We start from the raw sequence: 12,810 nt of genomic DNA, 5'->3' as shown, positions 1-12,810 counted from the left end.
TTTCTCCCCATCCCTTCCCCTGTGGAGGAGCCTATCACTCCTGCCTGGACACTTGCAAGTCCTCCTTTGGTCTGAGCTCCACAGCCTGTCACTCAGCACTTATTTCCTCTGGCCTCTGCCAGCCTCTCCCAGCCCCCAGCCTTGTGCCACCACTCCAGCACCCTGAACCTCCTACACTTCCCAGTCTCACCTCCAGGTCTTTCATTCGTTGCTCCCTCCTCCTCGCACCCCCTTTCCTATCCCTATTCCCACTGCATCCTCTGACTCACCCTCCTTCAGACCTCAGCTAAGAACTGGCACATAAGCTTCATCTCATGTGCCAGCTCTAGTTAATTGATAGTGGCTCCCTGGAGTGCTGTGTTGAGAAGGATTCTGGAGCCCAGTCAGGCTTGGCAGGTGTGCTGAGGTTGATTAGCAATGTCTGCCCTGGGCGTGGGCAGGGGAAGTGGAACAGCATGGTCTGCCCTTCCTCTGACTGTATCAGCAGCTTCCAGTTCATCCTTCCTCCATCACAGCACCTACCACCCTGTAGTAATTATCACGTGTGTGTCTGTCTGTCCCACTAGACACTGAGTTCAGTGCCTACTCACCAGGGGGCCTGGCCCACAGATGATATGCTGCAAATTTTGTTGAATGATGGGTAGGTACCATGAGCCGAAGCATGTACACATTTTACTTTCCCCACTCCTTCCCAGTCTTCTTCATCACACAGAATCGAGGCCTCAGCATCCTCTCGGTAAACCCAATCTCTCCGAGCTGGCTGCCAGCGCCCCTCCTGCTCTTTCCCTCTGCTTCTGGCTGTCCTGAGGTGTCTGGGTCATCAGCATCCAGCTCCCTGGTTGTCTGGGTCACTGTGCCCACAGCTCTAGAAAAGAGAGTGTGAGCTGATGGCAGGGCCACCTGGGCCCCGGGCTCAGAGGCTCATTGCTGCCAAGGCTGTTTGCTAATCACCAAAGACCCAGGAGGCTGGGTGGGTTGTCAGAACCCCCAGTCATCGAGTCCGAAGGACAAACCAGGTCTGGATGTGGCTGTGAGCTAGGAGACAGGGCTTAATAAGCACTAGTGTTTGATGAGCCTTTGACTATGCCAGATTCTGTTCTGAGGCGTTTCTCTTATTAATATCTACAACAGTACTGAGGGGGCATTATATCATTATTTATCCCTACTTCACCAAAATGGACACCCAGGCTCTGAGAGGTGTGCCTTAACAACTAGTGAGTGGGGAGTCAAGATTCAAATCCAGGCCTGCCTGACCCCAAAGTTTGGACTGCAGATCCCTGTACTCTGCTCTGGGCAAGGCTCTGTCCCCTTAGGGCACATAGAGACAGTATAGCAGACTGGTCAAGAAGATAAACTCTAGCCTTAGCCAGTTTGGCTCAGTGGGTAGAGCATCAGCCTGGGGACTGAAGGGTCCTGGGTTCAATTCCAGTTAAGGGCACATACCTCGGATGCAGGCTCGACCTTGGTTGGGCATGTGCAGGAGGCAGACAGTTGATGTGTCTCTTTCACATCGATGTTTCTCTCTCTGTGTCTCTCCCTCTGCCTTCCAGTCCCTCTAAAAATCAATGGAAAAATATCCTCAGGTGAGGATTAACAACAACAACAAAAAGAGGAACTCTAGACCAGACTCCCAGGGTTCAAACCCTGGGCCTACTACTTACTAGCCATAGCCCTTGGTTGGGTTACTTGATTTTTCCCATCTGTAAAAGGGTTATTGGTAATGTGTACCTAACTTTCATTGAGTTGTTAAATGAGAATGAAACACGTTAATGTTGCTAACCTAGTACTATCTGTGCTTGGCTCGGGACAATGTTTTAATAAATTAAAATAAATAAAATCCCTGGCTTCATGCCCATGAGCCGTACTCTCATAGCAGGCAGGGGGTGGGGAGAGGAGGGGACAGGCAGGTTCGGAATCGTCTTAAATGCTGGAGAAGCCGCAGTCAGGATTGTGTGAAGCTGTATATCCTGGCCTATAATCAGTTCTGCTACATCGCTTGCTTTGAAAATGTGGATTTGTTCCAACACGATTGAAATATTAGGGAATAATTTAGCATAGCACACATTTTGCCTTTGCTCAGGTACGATTTCATCCACAAGAAATGGTAGGTGAACACAGAAAATTTGCATCCATGTAGGAAAACACAAAACACGCACACACACCTCAAACACAACCTGCTCCCTCAGCTCCCGTGTGTCATCCTCTCCACACCCGGTGTTTCTGTCCATTTCAGCAGCCTTCCTTCCCCTTCACACTAACTCCCAGGCTGCAGTCCTTCTCACACTCACTTCCACAAGCAAACTTCAGGGCATCTGCAAAGTAAAGCAGCATATTTATTGTAGTATTTCTGCATTTCTTAACCATTCAACATGTGCAAGACCGTGCTACCATTTTTACTATGTTCCTGTCTTTTTTTGGATGTGATACTGACATAGTATTTGGGTGTTGTGCCATAACCCCATTTTCCCCATAAGCTCTGTGATTTTTATTGTAGGATTGTGCATGCACAGTAATGGTTAGGAATATATATTTTGTGTTATGGCAGAACTGACTGTATGATAGGCTCAGCAAGCCTGTGGGAAGGTGGATGGACAGTGGATGTGTGAGGCAGGTGGTGAATGGATGGACAGAGAGCTCATAAACCGCCCAAGCCTTTCCGAACCAGGAAGGCTGTGCAGCCTTTTAATTTCGGATGCAATTGGGACAGGTGATCTATCTGGAAAAGACTCAAACCCCCAATAACTCAATTACCTCTTTAACCATGGAGAGCATGGAAAATCCAGGGCCAAACAGAGGTCGAGGATTAATAATAAAAGACAAATGGGTTTCAGCTCCTCAAACAAAACTAACAGGATTTGAAATGCAGATAATCTCATTTCACCATTAACACAAGATAAAACGCCAGTAGAGAACGGGTTGCAATCCTGTTTCAGGCCTCTGTGTGCCATGTGCCTCTGGGAGGACCACCTGCTGCAGCCCCCATGCGCCCCACCCCAGGCCCAGGCTTGGTCTCAGGCATCCAGATGTTGCACTTCCTAGCAGATCTAGAGTCAGAAATGCCAGGAAAATGCCAAAGAGGGAGATGAGGCTCTTCCAGTCTGGCCACAGTATCTCAACCCTTTATTCCATTTGCCAGGTGCTGGGCCAAGCACCTTGCCCGCATTATCTCACTGCCTCTCCCCAACAACTCAGCAAGGCGATTACAACTTATTCCCATCTTATACAGCTCAGAGAGGGTGCATAGCCCTGGAATTCAGGGTCTATATTATGCCCAAGTCCAGTCTTAACTACTGTATTTTCCCAGTTTGGGGCAGCTAAAGGATGTAGCAGTGAACATTTATTGAATTCCTACTGCATACCAGGCACAGCCTCTGCAGTAGCATGTATGTGACAATAATTCAACAAGCTCTTTGCAAATGGATCCAATGAGCAGACATTTTCGGCACTCACCCGTGGAATGGCTGCGCACGGTCCATGAGGTAGACATGGTCTTGTTTACAGATAAGAAGATTCAAGTGCAGACACCCCAGCACCTGCCAGCAGTTGGCTGGGAGGTGTAGGGGCAGGTCTGACTTTGCATCCACTGCCTTCCGTCCTACTCCTGGAAGACCTCGAGGTGGAGTGGGGTCTCCAATGCAGCTGGCCCTCTGGCCAGCAGGGACCAGCCACGTCTGTATTCTTCCTTCCTCCAGCCCCATGGAGGATGTGATAACCTGTTCAAACCCGTTCAGAGTTTCTGGGGCCTCTGCTTGGTTCCTTGGCAGCGGTGAGGCACCCTGGGATGGGAAATCAGGCAGCCGCCCAGATATTATAAACAATTACTGCTAATTACCAGGGCCGCCAGTTCCCCATTGTCTGCTCACAATCTCACCAGGAACCGAGGAGCCTACAATGACGATGTTGGAGGAAACTTTCAATTTCAGGCTCTGCTTGGGAGGCTGGGCCCCTTCAGTGACTTGGAATTTAAGAGGCACTGATCTTTTCCAGGCCTTTGGAGCCCTCAGACCCTTCCTCAGATGGCCAGGAGGTTGGGGTGGAAAAGAGGCAGGTGTGGAGTGAGAGAGCCTGGGTCTTAGCTGTGGTGCTGTTAATGAAGGGTCTTTGGGTTTGCAAGAATAATAGGTACTCATTTCTATGCCCAGATATTTAAGTTATATTTCCCGTACTTTCTCTGTGATGCTGTTGCATAATTGTTGAGCTAAGAGATTCAGGAGCCCGACTGCTTGGATTCAAATGCCACTCTGCCTCCGTCTGGTCTTCTCTTGATGCAGCGGGAACAGGTGCTCCGCTCAGGGACATGGAGGGTCTCACAGCTTCACTTCACAGGATACCTGGCAAGCCATTGCTGCAAAGCATCGTGCCTTTTGCTCAGCCCCACCTAGTAAGAAGGATGGCCACAGTCCTCTCTGCTTTCAGATTCCCAGACCTAGCTGGGGTTCCCTGCCAACCCTCAGCATCGCCAGCCCAGCTCAGGAACCCAGCCTTACTCCAGGATCCTCCAGCTTCTCTGGCCCTTCCCCTCCCACCCTGACCTCCTCTGCTCTCCCAGGCTGGGGTTTTTTGTTTGCTTGTTTATTTGGAGGCAGGGCAGCCTAGTTTTGCACCTATCCTTCTAAGTCTGTTTCTTCTTAGATTTGAAGCTCAAAAGCCAGGAATCTGACTGTCTTATTTCCTGGCTACGGCCTGGATGGGGAAAGGGGTGGTAGGAAATCATGAAAATGATGCCCAGCCATTGTGACTCAGTGGTTAAGCTTCAGCCGAGGAACTAACTAAGAGGTCCCTGGTTCAATTCCCAGTCAGGACACATGCCTGGGTTGTGGGCTCGATCCCCAGTAGGGGGCGTGCAAGAGGCAGCCTATCAATGTTTCATCAGTGTTTCTATCTGTCTATTCCTTTCCCTTCCTCTCTCTAAAAATCAATATAAACATATATACATATATAAATATATGAAAATGAGAAGCATTCAGGCTAAAATGTGAAATTCTTATCCTACTGCAACTCTGCCGATAACTTAAGTGAAAACCGAATTTATTAGAATGATGCTGGGTGTCTCACCTGGTTGAGGAAGAGCTGAGCAGCCAGGACTAGGTTGCTAGTCGTTTGAGGCCCTTTGCGAGGATAGGCCGTTCACATGGCTCAGACCTAGGAGATGGGAATTTTATTATTCCCCTTTCAGAGAAAATCAATGAAAATAGGCTTAAGCAAAGGACATTATTATAATTGTTGTTGTTATTACTATTGATTTGTGTCACTAAAAAAAAAAAGATGTAGTTTTTGCTTCAGGCAGAGCTTGATCCAGGAGCTCATGCAGTGCCACCAGTCTGATGGCTTCATTCATGGACTCCAGGTGGTGGTAGCAAGATAGCTGCCAGAGGCTCCAGTCCGGTTCAGGTTCACTTCTGGTGGGAAAAGAGAGCTTCTCACTCCCTACAGTTCAAAGAAAGCTTCCCAACCAGGTTCTTGTGGGCCGAATTGGCCACGCACCTGTCTCTGAGCCAGTCACTGACCAAGGGAAGGATTGGTCGGGATGAGCTCACACCAGCCTCTGGAGCCAGGTCTGCTCCACTCCGTGGGAATCAATACCTTGGGGAGGGGGCTCCCCAAAGGAGATTTGAGATCTTGTTCCCAAAGGAACAGGATAAACATTGGGCAGCCTACAGCAGCAACAAATGCAGGACCTCCAAGGCCCAGCCACTGGTCCCATGGATCTCGAACTGTCAGGTGTGAGTGACTCTTCCGGGAATCATGTTAAAAGGCAGGCTCTGCTTCAGCAGCTGGGGGTGGAGAGGGGCCCAGTTCCGTTTCTGGTGAGCCCTCAGGTGATGCTGGTCCCTGGACCACGCTGAGTGTCATTGAACCATAAGAGCCAGGCACCAGCAACATCATCTCCCCACGTGCCTACAACCACCCCAAGAGGCAGGTATCACCTTACCCATTTCATGGAGGTGGAACCTAAGGCTGGGCGAGGAGAGACAGGGAGATGGTACAGGAGAGTTTAGGGCCACGGAGATAGAAGGGAGGGAGAGGCAGGGCATGTGTCTGCCTGAGGCGGGCGATGGATGTGGACGGAATCACCGTGGCATGAGGGACATTGTAGAGTTGACTACTTGGGTCATCTGAGTCCTTGGTTGGCCCCTGGGAACAGTTGTTTTTATCTCATCCTTTCTTTTTACAGCCTTAACTACGGGGGAGTCTGCCTGGCATCGGATGCACAGTTCAGTGACTTCCTGGGCAGCATGGGGCCAGCGCAGTTTGTGGGCCGCCAGACCCTGGCCACCACACCGATGGGTAAGTGCCCCAAGATCTGTTCCTAAGGGGGGGTCCCATGGGAAGGCTTGCGTCACCCCTTCTTCCCCTCTGTGTTGGCAGCATTTGCTGGAGCCTGGGCATGTGCTGTGGGAGTAATTTGGGGCTGGGAGCAGACGAAGGGGATTTAACCCTAAGCAGATAGGAAGGTCTGAGTCCTTGATCGAACTTTGAAGCCACTTCCCAGTCTCATCTGTTGAGGCCTCTTGCAGGGGACGTGGAGATTGGCTTGCAGGAGCGGAATGGTCAGCTCGAAGTGGACATCATCCAGGCGCGGGGACTGACGGCCAAGCCAGGCTCCAAGACACTGCCAGGTGTGGTGTGCCTCCCCACTGCAAGGTGGGGTGCAGGCTGGGGAGTATGTCTGGGGGGATATATGAGTGTAGAAGAGAGAATATTGAGCCCCACTGTGGAGGACTCCTTTGTCTCAGCTGCAGTGACTCATAAAGAACTGGTGACTCAGGGTTGGTTCTGGGGACTCAGTTGAGATTGTCATCTGACCTTCTCGGCTGACCTTGTCAGCACCCCTACTGACCAAGGTAAGGATTGGTCAGGATGAGCTCACACCAGCCTCTGGAGCCAGGTCTTTCCTGCTTATGATTATACGCTGGTGTCTGGTAGGGTGCTTGGCACGCAGGGGAAGATCAGAAAACATTTGTTCAGTGAATGGGTAGCGATGAATGTATAAGCCAGGAAAGGAGAGGGTGAGTCAGTGACAGAGAAAGGAAACAGGTGAGTACAGAGTGAGCAGGGGAAGGTAGGGGACCTCCTGCGGGGGTGGAATAGGCCCCACCACCCTACCACCCACACCTACCACCGGGCTTGGTCCTGTTGTCTCCGCCCACGGCCCCAAGGGGGCACTCTGATCCCCATTGGTGGTGGGCAGCCTCCCCCTGCTGTGCCTTGTGCCCACCATTGGAGGCCCACACTCCAACTTACCCTGCTGGCCTCTGTTCCCAGCGGCCTATATCAAGGCCTACCTGCTAGAGAATGGCGTCTGCATTGCCAAGAAGAAGACTAAAGTTGCTCGCAAATCATTGGACCCACTGTATAACCAGGTGCTGCTGTTTCCTGAGAGTCCCCAGGGCAAAGTCCTGCAGGTGAGGGGTGTATGTGTGTGTGCGTGTGTGTGTGTGTGTGTGTGTGTGTGTGTGTGTGTGCGCGCGCACGCACCTGCACACTATTAGAGGGAGAGGGAGGTACCCCTGGGGAGGGCCTCACCTGGAGGAGGTAGAGTGCTGTGGTTGATCAGAGCTCCACAACTTGCTGTGCAACTTTGCACAAGTTTCTTTGAGCCTCAGGTTCTTCATCTGCAAAATGGGGACATTATTAGTACCTACTAATAATAGTGACAGTAACAGTGAAATGTGTGCTTTGTGTAAGAAAAGTATTTGCAAGTTTGGCCTATCATAAGTGCTCTACAAATGGCTCCCATCATCATAATCATCATTATTATATCATCATCATCAACCTCTGGAAGCCAGGGCGTGGCCTGAAGCACAGCGATGATAAACTGGGAGCCTTTTGAGTATCCCGACATGTGTTTGGCCCTCTGGCCATAAGGAGAATCCTAGTGGTGACTGAAACCTGGAGCAAGAAACAGCCGCCCATTGTGGGTACAGGCAGGGCCCAGGTGAGACGCCTGCAGAAGCCATGTGCCTGTCCTCGTGGTGCTGTCTTTTGGGCATGCGTGGCTTGTACCTGATTTCTTGCTCCTCACCTGGGCAGGCAAAGCAAATGAGGATGGGGCCAAGGTTACAAATTGCCAAGACAGTGGGACTTTGCTAAACTGAGAAGCCCAGGTCCTGTCTAGGACAGAGTTTTCAACCTGTGGGTTGAGATCCATCAGTGAATTGTGAACTCAATTCAGCTGGTCTCAACAGTTTTGTGTTTTGTTTTTCAATGGAATGGATAGGAGAGAGAACATTTCTCACTCATAGTAAGGTAAGTCTTCGTTCGTGGGGCACTCCCTTCAACTGTGAAGCCCGTGTGTGCATGGCTAAGGGTGATCCCTGTCAAAAGTGTTTGCAAAGCCTTGGTTGGTGTAGCTCAGTGTTAGAGCATCAGCCCTAGCACTGAGGGGTCGCAGGTTCGATTTCCGGTCAAGGGCAAGTCAAGGGCACATACCTAGGTTGCAGGTTTGATCCTCAGCCTGGGTTGGGACACATGGCACATGCAGGAGGCAACCAATTGATGTTTCTCTCTCCCTCTCCCCCCCCCCCCTCCCTTAGACTCTCTCTAAAAAAAAAAAAAAAAAAATCCATGGGAAAAAATATCTCTAGGTGAGAATTAACAACAACAAAAAAGTCTGCAAAAATCCTTCAAATACAATTTAAAACAACCAGGTCATCCAGATACCATGCATGTACCAGCCACTTTTTAAAACTTTGTTTCACACGGAGGGTTCTGGGGCTATGGAAGCAGAGGGCCCACGGGGGAAGCAGGGAGGGAACTCAGGATGTAGGGTCAGCCCTCGACTTGGACTCATGTAGAGCATGAATGGAACACAGAGGGCAAGACTGGAGGCAGAAAGCCATCTAGGCGAACAATGATTGAAGTACTGGCGTCAGGATAATAGGGTGAACTTGAGGGATTTTAAGGTTGAGCAATTGTAAGGTGGTTGAATCCACAGGACTCGGAGGTGAATTGGGCATAAGGGTTACCCCAGGGTCTGTTTATGGACCTGTGAGTGGATTGGATGATGGGAACCATTGTGTCTCTTGCCCCACAGGTGATCGTGTGGGGCAACTATGGACGGATGGAGCGGAAGCAGTTCATGGGTGTGGCCCGCGTGCTGCTGGAGGAACTGGACTTGACCACCCTGGCCGTGGGCTGGTACAAGCTCTTCCCTACCTCCTCCATGGTGGACCCAGCCACAGGCCCCCTGCTCCGGCAGGCATCCCAGTTGTCCCTCGAGAGCACCGTGGGGCCCTGCAGTGAGCAATCTTAGTGCCAGGAACGGGGAGGGGCTCCCTGAGATGGCCTGGAGACCACCCAGCCCCGACCTGGGACCCCAGGCCCAGGGGCATCTTGAACAGAGGAGGACGGGGTTCTCCCCCACAGTGGGGAAGCAGAATAGGGAGACCTACCCCCCCTTGGACCCTCCTCACCCTTCTTTGCCTCCTATCCCCTGAGACCTTTCCTTTCCCAGTGGGATTGGCTGCACTTTTGACTTGGCCGGTTCTTGACCTGGTGGATGTGGCTGCAATCCGAAGAAGGGAAGACTGAGGTGGCAGAGCAAACCACTCTCCTGCCCCAGACACTATCTGACTGCTCCCCTCTTTGCGTCCTCGGAAGCTCGCTCCCCGGAGCCAAGTCCAGAACCCAGCAGCCATCTCCATGGTGCCAACTACCAGCAAGTGTCTTTCCTGCGGCACCGGGTTCAGGCAGCTACACCTGCCCCAAAGCTGATGGGGCAGCTTTGCAAGGATCCGGAGCCAGCTCCGAGGGGCCCTGAGCCCCCCGCTTAAAGAGGAGCTCCGGCCTCCCTCCGCCTGCCCGTGGAAGAAGCTTTGCCGCAGCCTGTCCAAGTCCATCTGTCTGTCCCCTCCTGCCCGCCTCTCTTCCAGTGGAATTGGGGTCCAGCAGGGACCAAAGGAAAGGAGGAGGTGCCCAGGGCCTGGCACAGACCCCCCGGGGTGCCTTGCTCTGTGCTATTGAAACAAGTTGCTGTGGAAACTGTGGGACTGGAAGGAACTTTGTCATCTGGGTTTTGGGGGAGGAGCTGTGGGACCTTCATTTCTCAGAACCCCACGCCCAGAGGGCTCACAGTCTCTGCATTTTGGGGTGTTGGATTGGAGAGGGAATCTAAGGAAAGCTGGGGTTGGGATTGGTGGTGCCAAGGTGAGGGTCTCCCAAATAGGAGGATCCCTTCTTGTTGGATGAGGTCAAAAGTCATCCTGCCTATCCCTTTGCCTCCAGGCTAGGGGCCTGGAGAGGCCACAGATCTCCCCTATTTTAGTCTTTTTAAACCATGTGTACTAAGGGCAGCACCCACTGCCCTGGCCTCAATTACCTTGGCTCAAGGAGAGAAAGAGAGGAGGTATGAGTCAAAGAACCGTGAGATTCCTTCTCGAGCAGGGCCTGGGTAGCTGCCTTCCTGGCCCAGCCCTCCCCGGGGCCCACGGAAGCCCTTTTGCATGCTGGGGAGGACTCGGGCTGGCCCCTCTTTATAGAAGCACATTTCTGCCACCTCCCCTGGGAGGCACCCAGCAGTCCACCACCCCTCATTACCCAGTCCCTGCTGTGTAGGGCGTAGTCCAGGTTAGCTGGGTAGTTAGTGTTCTAAGCCCCGGGCCTGTCCTTAGCTCGCACGTAGTTTTCACAGAGTCCCAGGGTGGAGTGGAGAGGAGACACAAGAACATTCCAGGAGACCACGGTCTCCTTGCTGGCCCGGGCCGTGGCTCAGGAGGCCAGCCCTCCTTCTCCCCCTGCCTTGCCCTCCCCCTGTAGGATTGTAGCTGGAGCTGCCCACTATACTCAGATGTTCAGATTTATTATCCTTGGTACTGATTTTATTTATGAAGCATTCCTGAGGATGTGGGCCTTGGTGGAGGGGCCTGGATGCTATTAGAAGGGGTGTTTTTCCTCTGAGGACACCCGGCTGTGTCCAGTCCCACCTTATCCCTGGTTCCACTATAGGCTGCTGACCAGGTGATTCTTTCACCTGGAATTCCTTAGCCCCGCCTCCACCCCCACCTCTACTCACCCGCCGCCCCCCAGGCCTGTTTGAGCCCTGGGCATCCTTTAAAGTCTGGTTGAGTTCAGTTGCCTCCATGGAGCCTCTCACACTGCATTAGGAAAGGGTGATGAAAAGGCCCCTGAGGCCTTCAGAGCTCCCGGGGTTTGTGGGGGTGGAACCCCAAGACTTGGTCAGGAGGCAGCTGGGCTCTGGATGGACTCGCATCTGAGGCCCAGAATCGCCCCTCACTGTTTGTTTGTTTTAACCAGTGTGGTTTCTCTGGTGTTCGTTTATTACTCGGCATTTGGAATATTTTGAGCCAGGAGAGCGCCTTCTCTCTCTGCACCTGTTACCGCTCTGGTTGTACAGGGGTCGTTTTCAAAGACGGGGCAGCGCCTCTGTCCCAGCCAGAGGGAGAGGAGGCTCGGTGCTCCCCAGCCTGAGCCCCCCCTCTGATGTCTGCACAGCATTCATAAAGAGGGAGAGTGCTCCAAAGCAATAACAACATCCTGGGGGTGGTCCCCAAGGGCCCCCTCGCTGATTTTCTTGTTTGTTCTGTGAAATCTCAGCTCACCTCCTGGAGGGGTGGGTGGGTGGGGGCTGGAGCCCCTTTTCTTGGTATTATCGTTGTGAGCACATTCCCCCTTCCAAGGGGCTCTGACCCCCCATTTAGCGTGGGAACCACCATGTCCTCACCCAGGGATAGGGGCTTGGGGAGGGGGTGACGATGCTCATTATTAGCTTTGGGAACCTTCAAGGTCATCCTGTCCCCACTGCTGTCAGATCCTTTGCAGCTCAAACTCCCCCATTTGGACAGGATCAGAGAGGGCAGAGTTGGGGCAAATCGGGTGGGGAGGGGCTGGGTCTCTAGGGGAACCGAGTTTATTTTTCAATCTCTGGTCCAAAGGTCACATGCAGAGGTAGCGTGGGGGTTACTCTTCTCCAGAATCTGCTTTTCATACTAAAGGGAAAGGGGCTTTGGGACCATTAGTAAAGTCCTTTCCATTTTACAGACTAGGAGAGAGGCCAGTGCAGGAATTACACCTGGGGTCACCTGTAAGTTCAGTGGGCCTCCTCCTCCCTGAGGCTGCACTGGAGCCGGGCAGGACTGGGCAGGACGACTCCTCAGTAAATCAGAACAGGGTTCCATTGTGCTTCCTTCCTTCACGGGACAGGAGACCATTGCCCCAGGGCATGTCTGCTAAGGAAAGTAGTTGTGGCCTTTAAGCCCTGGTTCATCCACTCCTGCTTGGTTCCATCTCTACGGGCCAGGAATTTTTCTGGGCCTGGGTTTGGGGAAGAGGGTTTGCCATAGAGATCTAGCTCTCCTGGGGGTCTGGCCCAGCTGACAGGATTTGGTCCAGGCCTTGGTGACTGGGTGGGGGCTCCCGCCGAGGGGCCATAACCCTCTAGGACCAACTCGAGGGAGGTAAGAAGCTCACTTCCTGCGGGGGCTGGAGGGTGTGAGGCTGCTCGGTACACCTCATCTCAAGGAGATCCTCACACCTTCAGATCTTCCTGTTGTTTTTGTTTTAAAGTGCTTTTACCCTTACAGGATCCCCTGGGCAGTAGGTGGGGGTCCCTTATCAGCCCCATTTTAAAGAGGGGAAGCTGAGGCCCTGGGAGGGGAAGGCGCCTGCTAGGGTCCCACTGTGAGTTAGTGGCTGAGCACAGACTAGAGCTCAGTCCTCCCAACAGCTCAGAGCCTTTCTTCTGCGCCGGTAAGCACAGCAGTTCCGGGGGTGGCTATGCGCTTTACAAGCTGATTCACTGTCCAGGTCCTTAAACCAGGAGCTCCCGGGCACACTTCGGTGTTCGGAACA

At 52.5% G+C, this 12,810-nt stretch overlaps 1 protein-coding gene across 1 annotated transcript in view; it reads left to right on the top strand.

Annotated features, from left to right (window-relative positions):
* RIMS4 (regulating synaptic membrane exocytosis 4) overlaps window positions 1–11,562 on the top strand; it is a 52,205-nt gene extending 40,643 nt beyond the window's left edge. The window contains exons 3-6 of the mRNA XM_036323856.1: window positions 6,176–6,288; window positions 6,519–6,620; window positions 7,267–7,406; window positions 9,038–11,562. Coding sequence (XP_036179749.1) covers window positions 6,176–6,288; window positions 6,519–6,620; window positions 7,267–7,406; window positions 9,038–9,256 — 574 coding nt within the window. The 3' untranslated portion in view covers window positions 9,257–11,562. The remainder of the gene's footprint in view (window positions 1–6,175; window positions 6,289–6,518; window positions 6,621–7,266; window positions 7,407–9,037) is intronic.
* The last annotated feature ends 1,248 nt before the right edge of the window (window positions 11,563–12,810 follow it).

Source organism: Myotis myotis, unplaced genomic scaffold (genome assembly GCF_014108235.1).
Source record: "Myotis myotis isolate mMyoMyo1 unplaced genomic scaffold, mMyoMyo1.p scaffold_m19_p_9, whole genome shotgun sequence".
Taxonomy (NCBI): Eukaryota; Metazoa; Chordata; class Mammalia; order Chiroptera; family Vespertilionidae; genus Myotis; species Myotis myotis.
This window is presented reverse-complemented; position numbering and strand designations above follow the sequence as displayed.